General features: G+C 37.8%; 1 protein-coding gene across 1 annotated transcript in view; it reads right to left on the bottom strand.

The window, feature by feature from the left end:
• The window catches only part of Cenpp (centromere protein P), a 248,764-nt gene that overhangs the window by 213,133 nt on the left and 14,615 nt on the right, over positions 1 to 21,016 (bottom strand). The window contains exons 2-4 of the mRNA XM_047526111.1: positions 18,344 to 18,525; positions 15,171 to 15,259; positions 8,705 to 8,793 (exon numbers count right to left, since the gene is read on the bottom strand). Coding sequence (XP_047382067.1) covers positions 8,705 to 8,793; positions 15,171 to 15,259; positions 18,344 to 18,525 — 360 coding nt within the window. The remainder of the gene's footprint in view (positions 1 to 8,704; positions 8,794 to 15,170; positions 15,260 to 18,343; positions 18,526 to 21,016) is intronic.

Genomic DNA, 21,016 nt, shown 5'->3' with positions numbered 1-21,016 from the left:
ACTGGAGGTAATGCAGTGAACAATAAAAAAAGGCATAATCCCTACCCTCAAGAAGGGAAGACAAATTTTATACATCATGCAAATAATTCCAGTACTGAGAGGAAAATTAAATAAAGAAACACAGGGCTGGAGATATAGCTCAGTGACATGACACTTGCCTAGCATGCACAAGATCATGGTTCAATCTCCAGCAGTGAAAGAAAAAATTATATATATATATATGTATATATATATGTATATATGAATACACATAGATTTTTAGGTATGAATTTACATATACATATGTATATGTTATATATTTTTATTATTTTAGGCATAAAGTTACATATACATACATACATAATAAAATGAAATTAGACCCCCTGCACAAAACTCAACTCTAAGTGGATCAAAGACCTAGACATTAGACCAGAGACCCTATGCCTAAAGAAAAAGTAGGCCCAAATCTACTTCTTGTTAGTTTAAGAACTGACTTCTTCAACAAGACTCCTGAAGCACAAGAAGTAAAATCAAGAATCAATAAATGAGATAGTATCAAACTAAAAAGCTTCTTCACAGCAAAGGAAACAATCAAGAACATGAAGAAAGCAACTACGGAATGGGAGAAAATCTTTGCCACCTGCACCTCAGGTGCTCAGATATAGCATTAATCTCCAGGATATACAAAGAACTCAAAAAACTTAACACCAAAAAAACCAGTAACCCAATCAATAAATAGGCAATGGAACTGAACAGAAACTTCACAAAAGAAGAAATTCAAATGGCAACAAATATGTGAAAAAATGTTATATATTTTTCTAGTCATATAGAAGAATGAAGAGACCTATTTTACCCCTAACGCCAGAGTATTTCATTTTATTGCCTACACAGGAAAAAGAGAAGACCGTAGGCTGTGTGAGGTAAAGAGCTGGAGACACACCATACAGCTACATGCTCCTAAGGCCACAACTGTAGTGGAAACCCACTCTTTGGGCTGGGGTTGTGGCTCAGTGGAAGAGCACTTGCCTGACACATGTGAGGCACTGGGATCGATACTCGGTACCACATAAAAAATAAATAAAATAAAGGTTTTGGGTCCATCTACTACTAAAAATATTAAAAAAAAAAAAAAAAAAAAACACTCTTTAACACAAGGAATGAACATGAAGGTTTTGTTATGCTTGTACCAGAATTTCACATAAGTTTGGTATCTGAATTTACAATACCTTCATAGTGAAACAAACCTTGATAAGGGAAAAAAACAAAACAAAACAGAACAAACTGCTCCCTAAGCAATGATTCAACTGGGGCAAAATCATTCTGGAAAGATACTTCAACAATACAGGACCTACAGAATTTCCCCAAGGATATGAAATTTATGAGGAAATGAGAAATTAATAAACAAGAATAAGCAAACATAAGAAATAGAAAGATTAGTGCCTCAGGAATGTAAACTAACAGAACAACTTAAAAACTTATTTGTATTTAAAAATAAAGAGTAAAAGGGAAAGAAATGATAGAAATTATTTATATTAAAAACTTAAAAATTTTCCCAGCTCTAGTGCTAGGAAAGTCTTGAGTCTTGGGAGCAGAATACAAGGAACAATTGAAAGACAGTTGTAGATGATAGCAGACAGATTGGGAAGAAGAGTAAGTTCTGAGCTGAACCTACCTGTCACCATCACTCAAAACAGTGGTTATGGCAGCAGAGCTTTGTGGTACCTATGCAGACGACTGAATCTCTGAACAAAAAGTCTGTGATTGGAGAACCTGTAGTCCTCTGTGGAATAAAGTCCTGTTGTATTTGTTTTCTCTTCTCTCTCCCTACCATATGGCTCTGGACATGGAAATTAACAAAGAAAGTACATGAAAAAGTGGAAAAGTTTAAACCCCAGGCTGCTGGCTAAAGGATTAAGATGGGAAACCATAAGGGTCTAAAAAGACATTGGTGGATTAAAGAAATGAAGAACATAAAGATAGAAATCTCATAAAGATATATATGAACCACTGGCTTACCTCTACACTGCACATACATGTATCTGACCCTAAATAACATATCATAAGCTTTGAGAACTGAGCTATTAGACAGACCACCACCTAGAACCCAGACTGGCCACTTGCTGGCACAAACAAAAGGACTATCTGAACAGTTCTGTTTCATAACAAAAAAAAATGGGAAGTAACATAAATGTTCTTGGATGGGTAAATGAAAAAATAAAACTATTGTATACATATATAATGAATTTTCTAAGGCATTATCTTGAATGAAATAAGTAAATCTCAAAAGCATACATTCTATATGATTCCATATTATGTGGACAAGGCAAAACTCTGCAGATAGGGAACAGAATGATAGTTGCCAGGCCACGGGGTGGGGTGTGAGAAACAGAAAGTTTAGTGGTCCATTTTCAGCATCTAGTATTTAGCCTTAATTGGATCCCATGGTAGCCATTTTGATTTTAGCCCTTCCTTTTTTCCACATCAATTTTAAAATTATTTAATTGTGTAGACTGTAACCCCTAACTCCTCCTATCAGGGCAAAGGTCAGTGCTGCAGTTAGGGATACAAACAGGTAGACTACCTGCCCAGATGCATTGCTAGCCAGGTTTGGTAATGCGCCTTCTGGCAGAAGTAAAGTTTTGCCTTTCTGACCCACTTCTAAGCACATGTTCAACTTCCTAGCACCTCAGTATTTCTCACAGGGGTCACATCTACAAAGGGTAGCACTAGGGAATTTCTTTGGCATGATGGAATTGTTGACTTGACATGGTGGTAGTTACATGAAACTATGTGTCAAAACTGGTAAGACCTACAAAAAAAAAAAAAAAAAAGTCAATTTTATTGTAAGTAACTTAAATAAAAAGGCAAATTAGAAAAGAGTCCACTCAGAGATCTTTGTGAAATGGCCAGCACTATAATGAAGCTGAAAGCTCAATGAATGTGTTTAATAGATTAGACAAAAATTGAAGACAACTGTCCTTTACTGGACCATATACTGAAAGAAATAATCCAGAAAAAAATTACATGGACAAGAAAAGACCACAAAAAGGATTCTTTATAATAAAAAATTTTGTAATAATGATTTTTGAAAAAAGACACATGTAACTTCTACAAAAGAGAAGTAGTACCAATGAAATTGAAAATTCAATGAATGGGGTTTAGTCACAAAATGAAGAAAAATTACTGAAGGAATAAACACAAAAGCATAAAGAGATAGAAAACATGAGCAGAAAAAAAATAAGGAGATGTAAGAGAAAATAAGGGTGAGCATTCATTCCAACTTCCAGAATAAGAATCAGGAGAAAAATCAGAAGAGTTCTGCATTCAACCTAAGATGTGAAATGCCACAAGGTCATTTTCAGCCTAACAGCAAAATCTGAATAACCTGTAGAATCATCTCTTATTTTGAACCATCAAGAACTTGGAAGTCACAAGGTAACTAAATTAATTAAAACATTTCTTCTTCAAGGAAGAGTCAGGACACATAAATAGTTCACCTTTGGTTAAGCATCAGGGAGAGAGACACCGTACAATGTGGGGGCGTCCAGAATTCCATCCAGTGCTTGACAAAGATCCTCTGGAGGATGTTTGCAAAAGCTCATCCTAAAGGGAATTGCCGGATGTTTTGCTCTGGAGCATGGCGTTTTTTCTGCTGTGTTTTTCTGATAATATATTACTCATTTCAGTCTGAACGGATTGCTTAAGGGGATGAGGGGAATACAACAAAAATTCCAGAAAATACTACCTACAATCTGAAAGACAATGGGTCTTTACCACTAACAAAGTCAAAAATAATTTTGCAACCGTGCAATGAGTCCCTGAAAGCTTCTGGAGAAAACAGATATAGATCTGCCTTTGTCTCCAACAAGCTGGTTAAATTCTAACGATGGTTTTGTTTATGTGTGGTGGTAGGGTAAAAGAATAAGGTTTCACAACATTCCTTCCTTCCTACAAAGAATAGGTCACCCCTATAATAAACATTGGTGCACAATGCCCTGTTCTGGAAAAAAGAGCTACATAAGACAAGGTAATCTATTCAGTAAAAAAACTTGGCCACAATAACCATTGCGACTGCTGCCCTCCTGTAGCCCTTAACACAGCAATTTAGATATTAACCAGATGGACCTAGTAGAGATGGTCACATGAGATTACTTGTCTATCGCTTTAAACGTGAGAGTAATAAGAATAGTCTTCGGTCACATAGAGTTTAGATATTAAGGAAATAAACATTGTATTAGCTCATTGACGTGGTTAGATATTCTTAAAACAATTGTGATTAGGTAAGGATAATCTGTAAGGTTACTGTTTTCTCATAATCTTTCGGTTCCTTGTTAAGAACAATTCCTGCCTATGCTTTAATTTCATTAACCACAAGACTACCATTATAGCCTGAAAAAAAATGTATATAAACCCAGCCTTCCCCAGAATAAAGTGGGAGTGATTGCACCAGAACTAGAGTCTGTGTCTTTCATTCTCCATCCATCGCTGACGCTATCTCCCCGCGCCCCGTTTACCTGTGTGGAACCCATGGACTCCTGCTAGGGCTGGACCCCGGCAGTACGAGTAATAAGCAATCAGTTAAAATCAAGAAATTCTTAAAGGGTAAATGTCCAGTGGAATCAATTTGAATAGACACAAAGAAAGACGAGGATCGTGGCAGGAATTCAGAGAGAATTCTGCTCAGTGGCACAGGAATACAAAAAGTGAGCAGCAGTTGATGGGGTCCAGGAATGAAGCCTGAACTCTACTCCTGGAAGAAGCAAAAACCTAAGCCACTGAAAAAAAGACAACAAAGCAATGGAAGAACATTTCTGCTAAGACAGAGATCCATTGCTTCTGAAAGAGGGAGGATGAAAAGCCTCTATTCCACAGGAGGTGCAAGATGACCACTGGGCCCAGGCTTTTATACTAACTCCCAGCAAAGATCTGCTACCACTGGAGGAGGGAAAAGCCTCTCTACCACCCAAGACCAAAGACAGGCGTAAGGCGAGTTTGGCTGCACTGGAGAGGAAGAGCAGGAACTGAGGCACACTCCACAGGACCTATCCAATACTGAGGGAGGACCATGGAAAGGCAGAACACCCCTTATTCCAACCACGAGCCTAGCACCAAGTAATGAACACCAACAATTCACTGCTGGAGAAAGATTGCCCTCTAAGGTGCTGATGTGCAGAGACTGTAACACTGAGAAAAACCCTCCAGCTCGTAACACCTATTGTATACATAGGGTAATAGAAGTCCACTGCTCTAAGAATTAGAAGATACAGTACCTGAAGGTAATGAAAGCAACAAGAATGCCAAATACGGGTGGGTGTGGTGGCACATGCCTGAAATCCCAGTGACTTGGGAAGCTAAGGCAAGAGGATTAAAAATTCGAAGCCAGTCTGGGTAATTTAGCAAAACTTTATCTCTAAAGTGCCCCTGGGTTCAATCCGCAGTGCAGAGAAAAAAAAAAAAAAAAAAAAAAAAAATCCCACATCAGCTCAACTGCTGATAAAGGGCATGAAGAGTACTATTTGCTTCCGTCTGTTTTTCCAGTGTTTGTCATTCAATCAAAAATTGTGAGACACAAAAATTCAAGGAAAAAACCCAACCCCTTGTAAACTAATCAGTAGAACTAGACTCAAAGATGACTCAGAGGCTGGTATTGTTAGAGACTTTAAAATAACTATGATTCATATGTTAAAGGATGTAGTGGAAAAGGTAGCTAACATACACAAACTAATGGAGTTTTTTTGGGGTTTTTTTGTTTTTTTTTTTTTACCAGGAATTGAACCCAGAGGCACTCAACGACTAGGCCACATCCTTAGCCCTTTTTTTTATTTTGAGACAGGATCTTCCTAAATTGCTTAGGGCCTCACTAAATTGCTGAGGCTGACTTTGAACTTGGGATCCTCCTACCTCAGCCTCAAAAGTTACTGAGATTACAGGCAGGTACCACCACTCCTGGGACAAATGGAGAATTTCAATAGAGAGAGAAATAAAATTAAGAGTCAAATGAAAATACGAGCAATAAAAAACATTACAAGGGATGAAGAATTCCTTCAAGGGACTAACATAGTGTACTTGATTGAGAAAAGAATCTTTGAGCTTGCAGGTATGTTCACAGAAATTGTCCAAACTTGGGCCCAGTGGCACTCGTCTATAATCCCAGCTACTCAGAAGGCTGAGGCTGGAGGATCATGAGTTGGAGCAGAGACCAGGCAACACAGTGAGCCTCATTTCAAAGAAAGAGAAATTATCCAAACTGAAACACAAAAAGAAATAGAGCATCCAAATGCCATGAGACAATACATTAAACAGTCTAGCATACATATAACTAAGAGTTGCAGAAAAATAAAGACAGCAAAATTAACATTTGAAGACACATAGTTGAGACTCTTTAAACAAAAACTTTCTAGACAACACAAACTGTGGAAAAGCAAAATTAAGGGCAAACTTTGAAGGCAATCCCCAAACACATATAATGCAAAATACATTAATAAAGAGAAACAAAGACAACAACTATAGCAGACTTCTTGTCACAACATACATAATCCAGAAGACAATAAAAGGATATCTTTAAAGATCGGAAGGAAAAGTTATCAACCGGAAATCTATAGCCAGGAGAAATATCTTTCCAAAAAAAATGAAGGTAAATACTTTTCCAGAGAAACAAAACTTGATAGGATTATAACAGACCAGCACAAAAAGAAATATTAAGTAAGTTCTTAAGGAGTATACTAATTAGAAATATGAATCAACACAAAGAAATGAAGAATGTTGCAAATGGTAAAAATGAAAAATATATAAAAATGTTCTTTCTTAATTGGTTTAAAAATAACAGTCTAGAGGCTGGGGATATAGCTCAGTTGGTCAAGTCCTTGCCTCGCAAGCACAAGGTCTTGGGTTCAATCCCCAGCACCACACAAAATAAAATTAAAATTAAAAAAAAAAAAACTGTCTATAGCGAAATAGGAACAATGCACTAGGATACTCATTATATATAACAATAACAGCACAATGGTTGAAAGAAATGAAAAGCATACTGTTGTGGGGTTTTTTTGGTTTTGTTTTTTCTTTTTTTTGCACTGCTGGGGATTGAACCTAGGACCTTGCACATGCCAGGCAAGTGCTCTACCACTAAGCTACATCTCCAGCTCTTTTTTTTTTTTTTTTAATTTCAATCCAGGGTCTCACCAAGTTACCCATGCTAATCTCAAACTTGTGATCTTCCTGCCTTTGCAAAAAAAAGTGGGATTACAGGCCATGTGCTACGTCGTCTGGCTCATATTGTTATCTTATACATGCGATGTTCAGTATTTGATGTGAAGCAGACTGTGATAAGGGATAAACAGGGTAGAGATAAGAGTCAATGAAATAATGACTAAGAATTTTCCAAAAATTAAAAATATCAATCCTCAGTCTGAAAACTACAAGTCTAATAATGGAAAACTAAAAGTAAATTCTTCTTTAAGAATACAGTATTTAAAAACAATCGAGTGAAAGGAAGATCAGTAGACAAAGGAGAATGAGGGAAGGGGCAGAGGGAGGACATTAACTGAAACTGAATTCCATGAATGCACAAATTTGCTGAGATGAACCCAACTATGTATACCTACCATGCTCTAAGAAAGAAAAGAATACAGGGGTTGTGGATATAGCTCAGTTGGTAGAGTGTTTGCCTCGCATGCACAAGGTCCTGGGTTTAATCCCCAGCACAACAAAAAATAAAAAAATAAAAGAATACAATATTTAACACCTGCAATCCCAAGAACTCAAGAAGCTGAGGCAAGAGGATCATAAGTTCAAGGCCAGCCTGGAACATAAGCAAGACCTTGCCTCAAAAAATAAAAAGGGCTGAGGGTTTAGCTCAGTGGCACAGCATCCCTAGGTTCAATCCCTAGTACCACAAAAAAACAAAAAAGAGTACACTATTTAAATTGCATAATAGTGTGACAAAAAAGAAATTCCAAAAAGGAGAAGCAACTTATTCAATATCATATACAAGGTCTGGACTAAAGTCCAGGTCTTCTGACCTATGTTCAGCACTTTTTCTAAAATACCAGTCACACTCCCCAAAATGAGAACATAGTTTAGGAGAATTACCCTAAAGTCTGAAGTCAAATATTTATTAAGACCATAACATGCCTATTACAACAGGGTGACAGATAGCCTACTATTCTTCCTTTTATAATCTGCAAAAAGCAGATGTTACTTTTAAAGGATGATCTGGAATAAAAGGTCATGTGAGCACTACATGACACAACACATTCCTGGTTTTCCTCCTACCCATCTGTCTAGGATCTCTCAGTTAGTTAAGACCTATTCATTTTTCAGATGTCAACTCAAGCTTCAGGAAATCATTCTATGTTTTCCCTGACGAGTCAAATTCCTGGTATACTTCAACACTCTATGTTGCTTTCTTTCTAACATGACACATAGCCATAATTTCACATTTATTTCTACAATTATTTAGTTAATATCTAACATCTTATGGTTGTTAATTCCATGAGAATCAAGAATTATGTCCATTTTTGTTCATATTTTAAATTTAATGCCCAGCATAGAGAACATACAATAAATACATACTAAATAGAGATTCATAGAGTTAATACGTGTTTAAGTACAAGACACAGTAATGGTGTTATGCTTTTAGAGAAGATATATTTACTAAGAAAAGGGTAAGTTTAAAACTGTAGAGTGAAAATAGCCCATAAAATAATAAATTGATAAAATAGCTTACCTAGACACAAATTCACTTAATTCTAAATATTCTGTGGGTTCCATTATTATGTTGAGGTCAGTAATGACAGAAGATAAATTCTCTTTAGTCTAAAATAAAGATAAAAAATTCACATATATCATTCATCCATTTTCATATTAAAATACTTTTATGTTACGCAAAATGAAATATCATCCAGTAATAGGAAAGCAAAATCAAGAAATGATACTAGAAGTATTGGTTATTCAATAAAGGAATAAAATCGGGTCCTACTCCATACAAAAACTAAAATAAACCCCAAATGAATTACTTCCTTAAATCAAACATTAAAATTATAAAATACCAGGAAGAAATATAAACATTTAACCAATTACTGTCAAGAAAAACTCCTAAGCAAATAGGAAAAAAATAACAAATATGATTATACAAAAACTTAAAATGTCTAAAAATGACCTTAGAATAAAAAAGAAGCATGAAACTGAGGAAAATATTAACTATAAACAGGACAAAGAGAGAAAACTGAAAATAAAAAGGCACAGGACATGAACTAAAGTTCAGTGGTGAAAAACAATTCACCTATAAAAAATGTTTGACCTCAACAGTAAGATAAACGTAAATTAAAACAAAACATTTTAACCTATCAACAAAGACTAAAAATATTACTGCTGGTAAATACACACTTAAAGTTGGCAGTGGGAATATAAATTGGTATAATCCTTCTGGAAATCATTTTGACAATGAATAATCTGAAATATTCATTTTCTCTGTCCCATTAATTTAAGTTCTAAGAGTCTATACTATAGTAATAATGAAGAAAATTATGAACAAAGATATTCCTAATGATGCTACTTATCACAAAAGTCAGAAACGATTCTATACCTAATGATGAAAATTGCTACATAAACTTATTTTGATCTGCAAACTCAAGTAAATTTTTCCATTTTCTTATTAGTTTCCTTTCTCTTCATGGCATTATTTCACCCTGATTTTAGATTTTAGGTTACTTTGTCCAATATGGCAATGAAAGAATACCGTACCATCCTTATGCTTTGATGTGTGTGCCTCCTATTTGTTATTTATGGATGTAAATCTAGAAATGTCTGCTATTTCCTAAAACTACAGTGAGTTTTAGGAAACTGACATGTCTCCTTATATTTTGAGCTGTTAGAGAATGGATATTGATGATATCTAATCTTCGTATAGTTTTTCATCTGCTTGAGGGTACAGAGGGAATTGCTGGGAGCAGCTGCCTGTGGCATCTATCACTATATCTAATCAAAAAAAAATCCCTGAGGCTTTCTTATCCCCCATTAAAAAAAAAATTAACAATTGTGAAAAAGATCTGCAAGGACATTTTCCCAAAGATGATACTCAAGTGGTCTATAAGCACAGGAAGATGTTCAACATCATTAGTCATCAACTACCAGTGCCATTTGATATAGTAATTCCACTCATATATAAAGCCAGGAAACATGTACACAAAAAAACTTACACATGAGTGTTTTTAGCAGCATTATTCATAACCAAAAAATGAAAATAACCATTTCTACCAACTGAAGGAATGGATAAACAAAGTGTGATATATCCACACAAAGGAATATTATTCAACCAAAAAAGGGGTACTCACACATGGTGCAACATGAATGAACCTTCAGAACATGCTAAATGAAAGAAGTCAGACACACAACCATTTATGTGAAATGTCCAAAAGGCAATCCATAGAGAAAAAATAGATTATCAACTGCATAGGGCTGAAAGAATACAGGAGGATTTAATGATGATAGTTAAAGAATATGGGGCTTCTTTTTGAGCAGACGAAAATGTCCTAAAATTAATTGTGGGAAGAGTTGTACAACCCTGGGTATACTAAAAACTACTGAATTGTACACTTTAAATGAGCAAGATATATGATATGAAATTATATCTTAGTAGAGCTGTTACCAGAAAAATAAAAATAAAAGGAAGCAAGAAAAAAATCTCCGAGGCATGTCTTAGTTCAAGCATGTGGGGTACATGTTAGATTTTGGTCTTTCATCCATTAGGACAAGCAAGTCACCCTGTCAACACAAAGTCTGGGATTTACTGGCCCTCTTCTGTTTTCCTCCTTTGGTAGGTTGCAGATTCTGTTCAACCACTGGAAAGCGAACTTCAAAATATTGTTTCTCCATCTTTTTCCCGCCTGTGGTACTAATGCCAACCAGGTTGCTTCTCCCCAGTTGGTAAACAAGGGCCAAGACCTCATAAACATACTGATCTCAAAGCAGCTACATGAATCTCAGCAGCTTGTTTTTTCCTACCATGTTCTTTTCTACTTATTTTTCTACCATTTAATTTAGGTTCACAATTCTCATTCTTTTCCACAACTTAAGAATTGTGGGTAGAGATCTTAAAGAAAATGCCTCAAAAAAAAAAAAAAAAAAAAAGAAAGAAAATGCCTCATAAACTTCACAAAAAGCACCTTGTATTAATATTTCAGTGTTTGGGTTCAAAATATCATAACAAGAAGCAATTTTCTGCAGAGCCTATGATAATGAGATTATATTCTCTTCACTTAAAAAATGTCCCTTTTTAAAATCATTTTGTTCATTTCATTGGGTTTCAGGGAGACAAGTTATGCACACATACATAATGTGCCACTTTTTGTACAAACTACTAAACATCTCACTTATTATAAGCATGGACAATGAAAGGCATGTTAATTCTCATGGTCTTTCAACTCCTCACAAAAATTATAGCACTGATAACACCAGACAATAAATCTAAGGACAAGAGTTCTATGTTCCAACTACATTTGACGATCATAGATGTGCCAACAGACAATCCATACTCTGCATAGATTTCCCTATAAAGGGGGTTGGACCTAGAAAATCTATGAGGTCACTTTTGGTTCTAACACATAATATTTATATACTTTTAGGTTTTTATTTGAATATTGTATTAAGATTTCTATTCTGGAAAAACATTTATAATATTATGAAAAATGAATTATTATTTACTTTTTAATGTTCTGATAGCTAAACATCTCCCTCTAGTGGAAAGTTTGATTTTAGAAAATATGAACACAAAGTTGTGGTCTTTACCTTCTTTTTTCTGTCAGTCCTACCAGTAAAAATATGCTCAATATGTAAAATGGCAAAATAGTTTTATAAGGCAAGTCAACACTATTATTAGAAATTACATGTACATTTTCTTTGAGCAATTCTACTAGAGATATATTTCTAAAAAGTATACTTACATAAATAGGCCTAGCACATGATAGTATTTACCACTAAATAGTAAAAACTTAAAGAAAAATTCTTTGGCACAACAGAACACACCTATAACCCCAGCTTCTTGAGAGGCTAAGACAAAGTATTGCAAGTTCAAGGGCCACCTAGACAACTTAGTGAGACTCTGTCCCAAAATAAGGATGTACCTCAGTGGAGGAGCACCCATGGGTTCAATCCCCAGTACCACCAAAAAAAGAAAAAAAAAATCTCATCACCACATTACATTAGAACTCTGAACAATAGACAAAGTCTTTTGTTTCTTTCTTTTCCAAACGAGCACTCTCGGTGACTCCTATATAACTAATCCCTAAAGCCCTGCTGATTCCACAGCTGTCTGCAATTGTATCCAACACCTTACCAGTCAAATCTTCAAGAAGAATCATAAAATCAAAAAGGCTCAGAGAGAAATGAGTGCTGTTAATACAGTCAGGGAGATCACAAAAAAAATAAATAAATAAATAAAAATAAAAATAAAAAATAAAGCAGTCCCCAAACCCCTGCATACTTTAAAATGTGAACAATGACAATTCATGTTTCTTTAAAGATTCATCAATTTCTGTGTTCTGTCTTTCAAACAGTATCAATATTTCATCTCAGATTCTTCCCCCTGCATTCTTTAAAGAATACAAGACAGAAACTGCTAGTTGTCCCCAAAACTTATTTTTCTTTCTTATCCCAACTTTTCTCAGGTTTAATGTGACCAAAATATGCAATTTAAAGAACGTAAAATTAAGCAGGGTGCACTGGTGCACACCTGTAATCCCACCAACTCAGGAAGCTGAAGACAGGAGGATTTCAAGTTTGAGGTCAGCCTCAACAACTTATGGAGACCCTTAGCAATTAAATGAAACTGTGTCTCAAAATAAAAAATAAAAAGGGTTGGGGATTTAGCTCAGTTGTAGAGTGCTCCTGGGTTCAATCCCCAGTACCAATAAAATCAAACAAACAAAAAACCCCTACAATAAAAACGAAGTTAAAATATTACAGTCTATGTCAACTCTTAGGCCATAGCCCTCCTAATGAGCACACCAACAAATTCTTGGCCACTACCTATCTGGAAAAGTACAACCTCACAGAGCAGCTTGTTCACTTCAACTTTAGAGAACAGTCTTGCGCTCTTCAGCTGATTTGTGGACAAGCCACCCAAGGACAAGACTAATTTTGCCCATAGTCTTTCTTCTCTCCAGATAATCCCAGAAACAACTGTGAAATGGATGGACACCTGTACCAGAAAGAGACTGCAAGACTCCCAAAGCTACTAGAATGTCCCTGAGCTGTTCTCCTGGACAATATCTATATTAGAATACAGTAGATAACAGACAGGGAACTGGATAGCAGGTTTATAATCCCACCAATCTGCCATGGGTTCTGGGTCTAGCCAATTAATGGATACCAGCATGCAGGAGAACAACTGGTATATCACAACTCCAAGGTCAGAATCACATTAGCCACAAAGAAAGAAGATGTAATTGAGCTAGGAATGATAGTACCTGCCTATAACCTTAGCTACTTAGGAGGCTGAGACAGGAGGATTCCAAATTCTAGGGCAGCCTGACCAATTCAGTGAGCCCCTCTTTCAAAATTAAAAACAAAACAAAAACCCCAAAAGGGTTGGGGATGTAGTTCAGCTGCAGATTCTCTGCCTAAAATGTGCAAAGTCCTGGGTTCAAGTCCCAGTGCTTAGAAAAAAAAAAAATGCAGTTGGTCAGACTGTGAAACCATTGACAATGCAAAAACACTGAGGAGTCCCTGGGTCACCCAAAGGAAAGAACTGGGGTCCTAACAAGTGGTCCAACCCAACTGATACCAATCCATTTGGGTTCATGCTCTTTTTCAGCCTTCAACAGACAATCTTTGTAGTTATGCAAAACAATATCACCTTGGTGACCCTGGATAGCCCCAAGGTCTGGTGATAACTGGGAATACTGTAACTCACTGAAGGCCACTCACCATTCATGCACACAACAAGAAAAAGTTGAACTGTGTTGAATGCTGTTCTGCTTAACAAGCCTTGGGAATGACACATTTCATTTTCTTGGTCAGTTTGGCAGTAACTAAAGAGTCACACTTAGGTGAGTCAACAACTGAGGAGCCTAGATATTCACCAGCCTGTCTTCAGCCCCCCAGACCAATGACAGCAACTGGATACTTTGATTGTGAAGAGCCAAAACTTCTAAACCCAGATACCTCGATCCTTTTCTTTGACTTAGTAAGGAGATGGCTGTCTGACATCTAAAAAGGCAGGGTCCTAACTCCCTAACTCCCAGCATATAAAATAAACAAACAAACAAACAACAACAAAAAAAAACCCCACAGTACAACTTGGAGCTGTTTGTGGCTAAAAACACTGACAACAAGAATGAGGAATCCTGGTACCTAACTGTGGGTACATAAAGGCAGCTTGTCCAAAGGACTTGACTATGACAATTACTTTACACCCACTTTATTGATCTGATGAGGTAGGTAGACTGCCTGTCCTTCCTTGTTCTGTTCCTCCTCTTTGTACACATTCCCTTGAGCCCAGCTGGTAAAAACAACTGGTTCAAAATGCTTTCTGCTACCAAAGCAGTGCTGAGCCTCAGTCAGTCTCAAAATTATGCCTGGATCCTGCTCTTGTTGGAGCTAGCCTTTCAAAGTGCCTGAGTCTGTTCTGCCTGCCCCTGGTCAGAAGGGTTATGCGTTACCTTTCTTTTTTCATTGTTTTCTAAATCTTATCAAAAGATCTCTTTCCCTGTGTTGTGTTTTAGCAATCCAGTACAATTTGCAGATCATCCAGCTGCAAGCAGTCTTCAGATGGTGGTGGTCCCAGATGACCATCTCATGAGAGGCCCTGAATCTAACTAGTTGCTCCCAAATTCCTGACCCAAGGAAGATGGAAAGATAGTTTGTGTTTTTTTTGTTGTTTTGTTTTGTTTTTTTCTGTTTCAATATGTTAAATGTTGGAGAAATCTGTTAAGCAGCAATAGGTAATTGATTATACATTGCTGGCCCAGGAATGCTCCTACAACCTCGGGGGCTTATACAAGGAGACCAGAAGCATCTTGTTACCTGCCCTATGATAAAGACCTGCGACCTTAGTAACAATGGTACAAATGTGCTGGAAGGGAGCCCTGGCTCATGAACTCCTCGCCATTGCAGTCACTGCTAGAGGATGGGGTGTGTGAATTGCTTCTGTCATAGAAGAAATATCTGTTATCACAACAGGTTCCTTAATTTACCTGAATTTCTAGAATCTGAAATTCAAGTTGAAATGTAACCATGTGGCAATTTCCTGATAATCTGTGTCTCTGTAGAACTTTCTTTATACCTGTAAAATAGAAAAACAAATATTTTACTTGACAAAAATAATTTTCATAATATACCTATCATATGTATGTGATTATCTACAATACATGTGAGCAGATGTATAAAAGTGTATATTAGTAATTGCATTAAAAAACTCTGGAAGAATGTGCACCAACTTGATTATCCTTACAAAATAGGATTATACTCTGTAGTTATACCAAAGGTTAAGTAAGAAACAGAAACAAAGTGGTATGACCCTAGATAAGTTTCAATCATATTTTTCATCTTTTTCAACATTATATAGTTCCTGTTTGTATGGATTCAGCTTAACATGACTCTGGCTATCTTGAGTCATAATCACCATAATTGCTCCTGAGTAACCCTAGTTGGTTTCTTCTGCATAGTTTCCCAATAAATTAGAGTCATATATGGAACTTTGCAACCAGACTCTGGCCCCTAGATGTGTCTGACTCTTTGACATTATCTGAAGATAAACCAGGATGAAATCACTTTTGTATAAGGCAATAAATAAACCCATCTTTCTGACTCAAATGGTGGAGGTCCAACTGGTCTTGCTGCTGCTCAAGATCACAATTCTATCATTTAAGTCCCTCAATACATTGTGCTCTGTGCAATCCTAGATCTGGCTGCTTCTCTTTCTTCCTTCTTGCAGTCAATTCTCATACACTAGGACTTAGTTATTCTGAAACACCACTGAAGATAATAAATTGAACCCATGTGTTTACTTCTTTTATCTCTCAAAACTGCACTAAAATGATAATGAAAAATGACTAAATGATTTCGATATCTAAGATGCATACATTTAAATGCACTAAATGCCCTATTGATAAGTATGCAACTCAATCAAGTTTTTACATATGTGTTTACCCATGCAAACACTTCCCATATCAAGACACAGAAACTGTATACATAAGGTTCCTCCTTATGTCTTTTCCCATCCTGTTCCTTATCCCCCAAGAGTTAAGCACTATTCTAACTGTACTCGTGTGTCTAGCTTTGCTAAAGTTAAAGTTATTTTTACAAGGGCACAATTCTACAGGAACAGAAGTTGGAGATCAGACATATGAACTAGGTAGTACACTGACAAGTAGAAGTAACCCGACAGACCCAGGAAAACTGAAACCTAAGGCAGCACTCAGGCAAGCCAAGAATCAAGTTCATTTACAGAGCAAAAAACCAGAAAGTTAGTCTGAATTAGCAGTACCGAGTTACTCCAGATATAGGGTGAACTTGGGGCTCAAAGTAGAAAGATTAATCGAAGATCTGCTCAATATTTAGTTAAGAAAAACAGAATGGTACAAGTTGCCATCATTTGCCTCCTGGTGAGATGTACCAGGACAAAACATTACTTTTATAGTTTTTCTGCCAAAAGTGCATAGCCTACTGAATCTCAAGAAAAAACTATCAGGGAAAAAAGAAATAAAAAAAGGACAATCTATAAGTAGACTGCAAAAATGTCAATGTCACAAAAGACAAAAAGAGCTGACCAGATTAAAGGAGACTACAGAGCTGGGTGTGATGGTGCATGCCTGTAATTCCAGTAACTAGGGAGGCTGAGACAAGAGGATGGCAAGTTTGAGGCCACCCTCAGCAACTTGGCAAAATCCTGTTTCAAAATAAAAAGGGTTGAGAATGTAGTTTAGTGATAGAACACCCAAGTTCAATCCCCAGTACTGCCAAAAAATAAAACAAAACAGACTAAAGAGACATGACGGCTAAGTGTACTGTCTGATCATGAATTAGATTTGGGATTTTAAAAATAAACAACTAAGAAAGATCCAATAGTGTTAAAATGTTAATTTTTCCTAAATTGATCTATAGATTCAGTGTAATCCAAACGAAATCCCAGCAAGCTACTTTGCGGGCAATGATAGATTCTTGTTTAAATGGAAAGGCAAAGGATCCAGAATTGCCAGTACAATATTGAAAAATGAAGTAGAATTTATACTACTTAATTTTGAAACTTACTATAAAGCTACAGCATTGAGGTTATTAGTGAAAGCACAAATAAATCAATAGAACAGAACAGAGAGCCCAGAAACAGACTCGAAAATATAGTAAACTGATCCGTGACAAAGAAACAGATAATCTTTTTAACATGTGCTGGACATCCACATGCAAAAAATAAATCTAGATCCTGACTGTCTTTCTTTCACAAAACTGGGGATTGAACTCAGGGGCACACCTCCACAGAGCTACATGCATCCACAGCCCTCTTTATTTTGAGATAGGATCTCAGTTAATTGCCTAGGCTGGTCTGGTCTTGAATTTACAATCCTCCTGCTTCAGCCTCCTAAGTAGCTGGGAATACAGATATGCACCACTGCACATGGCATGGTCACGGTTTTCTTAGAACCTTATGCCTCGAGTTTATGTCGAGACTTTTATGCTAAAGTTTTACATGTCACTTGTCCTCATCCTCTATATTTACTACATTCCATCTCTTCTTTTCAAGTAATTCAGTATTTAAATTCCACCACTCCATTTCTATATGTAGGTCAGAATATCCTTGCAATGAGCTACCCGAGACTCTCTCTCCTGTCCTAAAAGTTATTTCAGTGGAAAAGTCAGGAAGCAATTTAAAAAATGACTGCTGCTTTGGGAAATGTTATTCTTGTCCAACTAAAGTGCTTGACATCCAGTTGCAAGACTGAACTAGCTTCTTCTTACCTATTAGTACACCTAGATCTTCAGCAGTAAGATACTGTCTTTCTGGCAAAAGGTTCAGGTGCTGAACATGTATTTGGCCAGTTAGTAAAAGCACTGTCGATCAGGCAGCTTTCATATCAGTGAAGAATTATAAGATTCATATATTAATAGTGCTGTTCTGACAATCACTAATCACATATCACTATTACTTAACTATTAAGGTTATTTCATGATAAAGACTGTGTTCCATTCTTTAATATTTACCTTAGGCGAATTTTAAATAGTATTGGGCACAATGGACTGCTCAAAAGACTAAACAGGTTTATCATAATTAGATTTGCAAATAATGAATTTGCAGAATGTTCATTCAACATTATGACAACCAATCTAATATGGTAAGCTTCACAACCACTTCTAGACTAAGAATAATGCTCACCTTCTTCTGTCATCTCAGTCTTTGCTAGGTCCTCTGTCTGTTTGGTGTAATTTCTTATATTGAAGCCAGTAAGTGTACTTAGAAATGAAAGTTCTGATTTTAAATGTCCAAGATGACTTTTTAGATCTTTTGAAGATTCCCATCTCTTAGAATCTGATTGGTGTGTTTCTTGAAATGATTTTCTAAAAAATAAATATCAGAAAGTTATTCTAACTACTAACAAATGTTTCATTTAATACCCCAATTTTCTTTAAACCATTCCCATTTTTTTCTCTTAATTCCCATTAACACTACATAAAAGTGTTATCAAAACTATTATGGGGGGGTTTTCAAAATGGCGGACTAGAGGGCGGCTGCATTTCACGTTGCTCCAGGACGCAGGATTCAAAAGAGGAGATAGTGAGAGGCTTGGGACCAACTCAAAGCCGCCCGGTGAGTCTCTCCCGTTGGGGAGGCGTCCCGGATGGGGCGGTAGCCCCGGAACGCAGGGAACTTTGTGAAGTAGAGTTGCTCGGTGAGACGCCCCTCCCCCCGCTGGAGTGGTAAACACGGACAACTGGGATCATCGTAGAGGAGGCGGCTCAGCACAGCGCTTGGACTCGGAGCAACCACTGGGGCTCTGGGCGGCTGCCTGAAGAGGAGCTGCGTGGCGAGCTGTTTGGACTCAGAACGACCGCTTCTGAACTCCGGGGGGTTGCCCGGAGGAAGAGGAGGAGCGCAGCGGGTCACTTGGTCTAGGAGTGACTGCATCAGAGCCACAGGCGTTTGCCAGAGGAGGAGCTGCGTGGCGAACTGTTTGAACTCAGAACGACCACTCCAGAACACCGGTGGCCTGCCTGGAGGAGGAGCGCGGTGGGTCAATTGGTCTAGGAGTGACTGCATCAGAGCCACAGGCAGTTGCCAGAGGAGGAGGCGAATGGTGAGTTGATTGGACTAAAAGCGACCGCTCCTGAACACCGGTGGCCTGCCTGGAGGAGGAGCGCAGTGGGTCACTTGGTCTCAGAGCCACCGCTCCTGAACACCGGGGGGGGGGGGTACCCCGAGGAGGAGGAGGAGGGACAGGGCGGGTCACTTGGACTCGGAGTGACTGCCTAGGGCTACGGGCGGTTGGAGGGAGGAGGAGACCCGAAGTGAGTGGCTTGGACTCCTAGTGACTGCGTCGGAGGTGTGTGGCGGGTCTCTGGGTCTCGGAGCTATTGTACGGGCTCCAGGTGGCGGCTCAGAGGAAGGGCTGCATAGCCAGGCGATTAGGTGCAGAGCAGGGTCCCAGGAGCTAGGTGGCTTCTTGCTGGAAGAGCCGCACAGAGACACGCCTAGGGGCGGAGTGAAGTTTCCAGGACTGCGGGCAGATTCTCTGGGAGAGGCAGCCTAAGGAGACTCGCCTGCGAAGGGTGAGGCTCCCAGGCCCAGGAGGTAGGTCGGGGCCCCTGGGAACGTTGCAGAGGAAGACAGTCCAGCCCAGGTGGGTAGTTGTAGATTGAGGGGAACCTCTAGGAGGGCAACTGACCAGCGAGACGTCCCCACCGAGTGAGTCTTCCCTGCCGGGGGAGGTTTTCCCACAGGGACGGTAAAACCAGAGACACAGGCACAAACAGGACTTGCCTCAGCCCGCAGCCTAGTTCCCCATTGGATGACCATTGGTCAACAAGTGGAGGCACCTCTGCCCACTAGCAGGGAATATACACCACCTGAGGGTCACCACCCCTAGAGAGGCAGCTTCTTCGTGGAGCTCCGCATTATCAACTTCCTCCAAGACTTCAGGCTACTGAAGGATAAGAGGGGATATACTAGCAATCTTCAGGGACATTATAAGTCGGTAGAGGAAATCTGCAATATCTTAATGACCCACTGATTCCTGAACAATATGAGAAAACAAGGGAAGAAAATGCCCCAAACAAATCTAGATGTTACATCAATAAAATCCAATGACAGCATGGCAGAAGAAATGACACAAAGGGAGTTCAGAATGTACATAATTAAAATGATTAGGGAAGCAAACGATGAGATGAAAGAGCAAATGCAGGCATTGAATGATCACACCAAAAGACAGTTAACAGAGCAAATTCAGGAAGCAAAAGATCATTTCAATAAAGAATTAGAGATATTGAAAAAAAAAACAAACAGAAATCCTTGAAATGAAGGAAACAATAAACCAAATTAAGAACTCCATAGAAAGCATAACCAATAGGATAGAACACCTGGAAGACAGAACTTCAGATATTGAAGACAAAATATTTAACCTCGAAAACAAAGTTGAACAGAGAAGAGGGTAAGAAATCATGTACAGAATCTCCAAGAACTATGGGATATCATGAAAAGGCCAAATTTGAGAATTATTGGGATTGAGGAAGGCTTAAAGAAACAAACCAAAGGAATGAACAATCTATTCAATGAAATAATATCAGAAAATTTCCCAAATCTGAAGAATGAAATGGAAAATCAAGTTCAAAAGGCTTATAGGACTCCAAATACACAAAATTACAACAGACCCACACCAAGGCACATTATAATGAAAATACCTAACATACAAAATAAAGACAGAATTTTAAAGGCTGTGAGAGAAAAGAACCAAATTACATTCAGGGGGAAACCAATACGGATATCAGCAGATTTTCAATTCAGACCCTAAAAGCTAGAAGGGCCTGGAACAACATTTTTCAAGCTCTGAAAAAA

This window comes from Sciurus carolinensis, chromosome 15, assembly GCF_902686445.1.
Source record: "Sciurus carolinensis chromosome 15, mSciCar1.2, whole genome shotgun sequence".
In the NCBI taxonomy this organism is placed as follows: Eukaryota; Metazoa; Chordata; class Mammalia; order Rodentia; family Sciuridae; genus Sciurus; species Sciurus carolinensis.
This window is presented reverse-complemented; position numbering and strand designations above follow the sequence as displayed.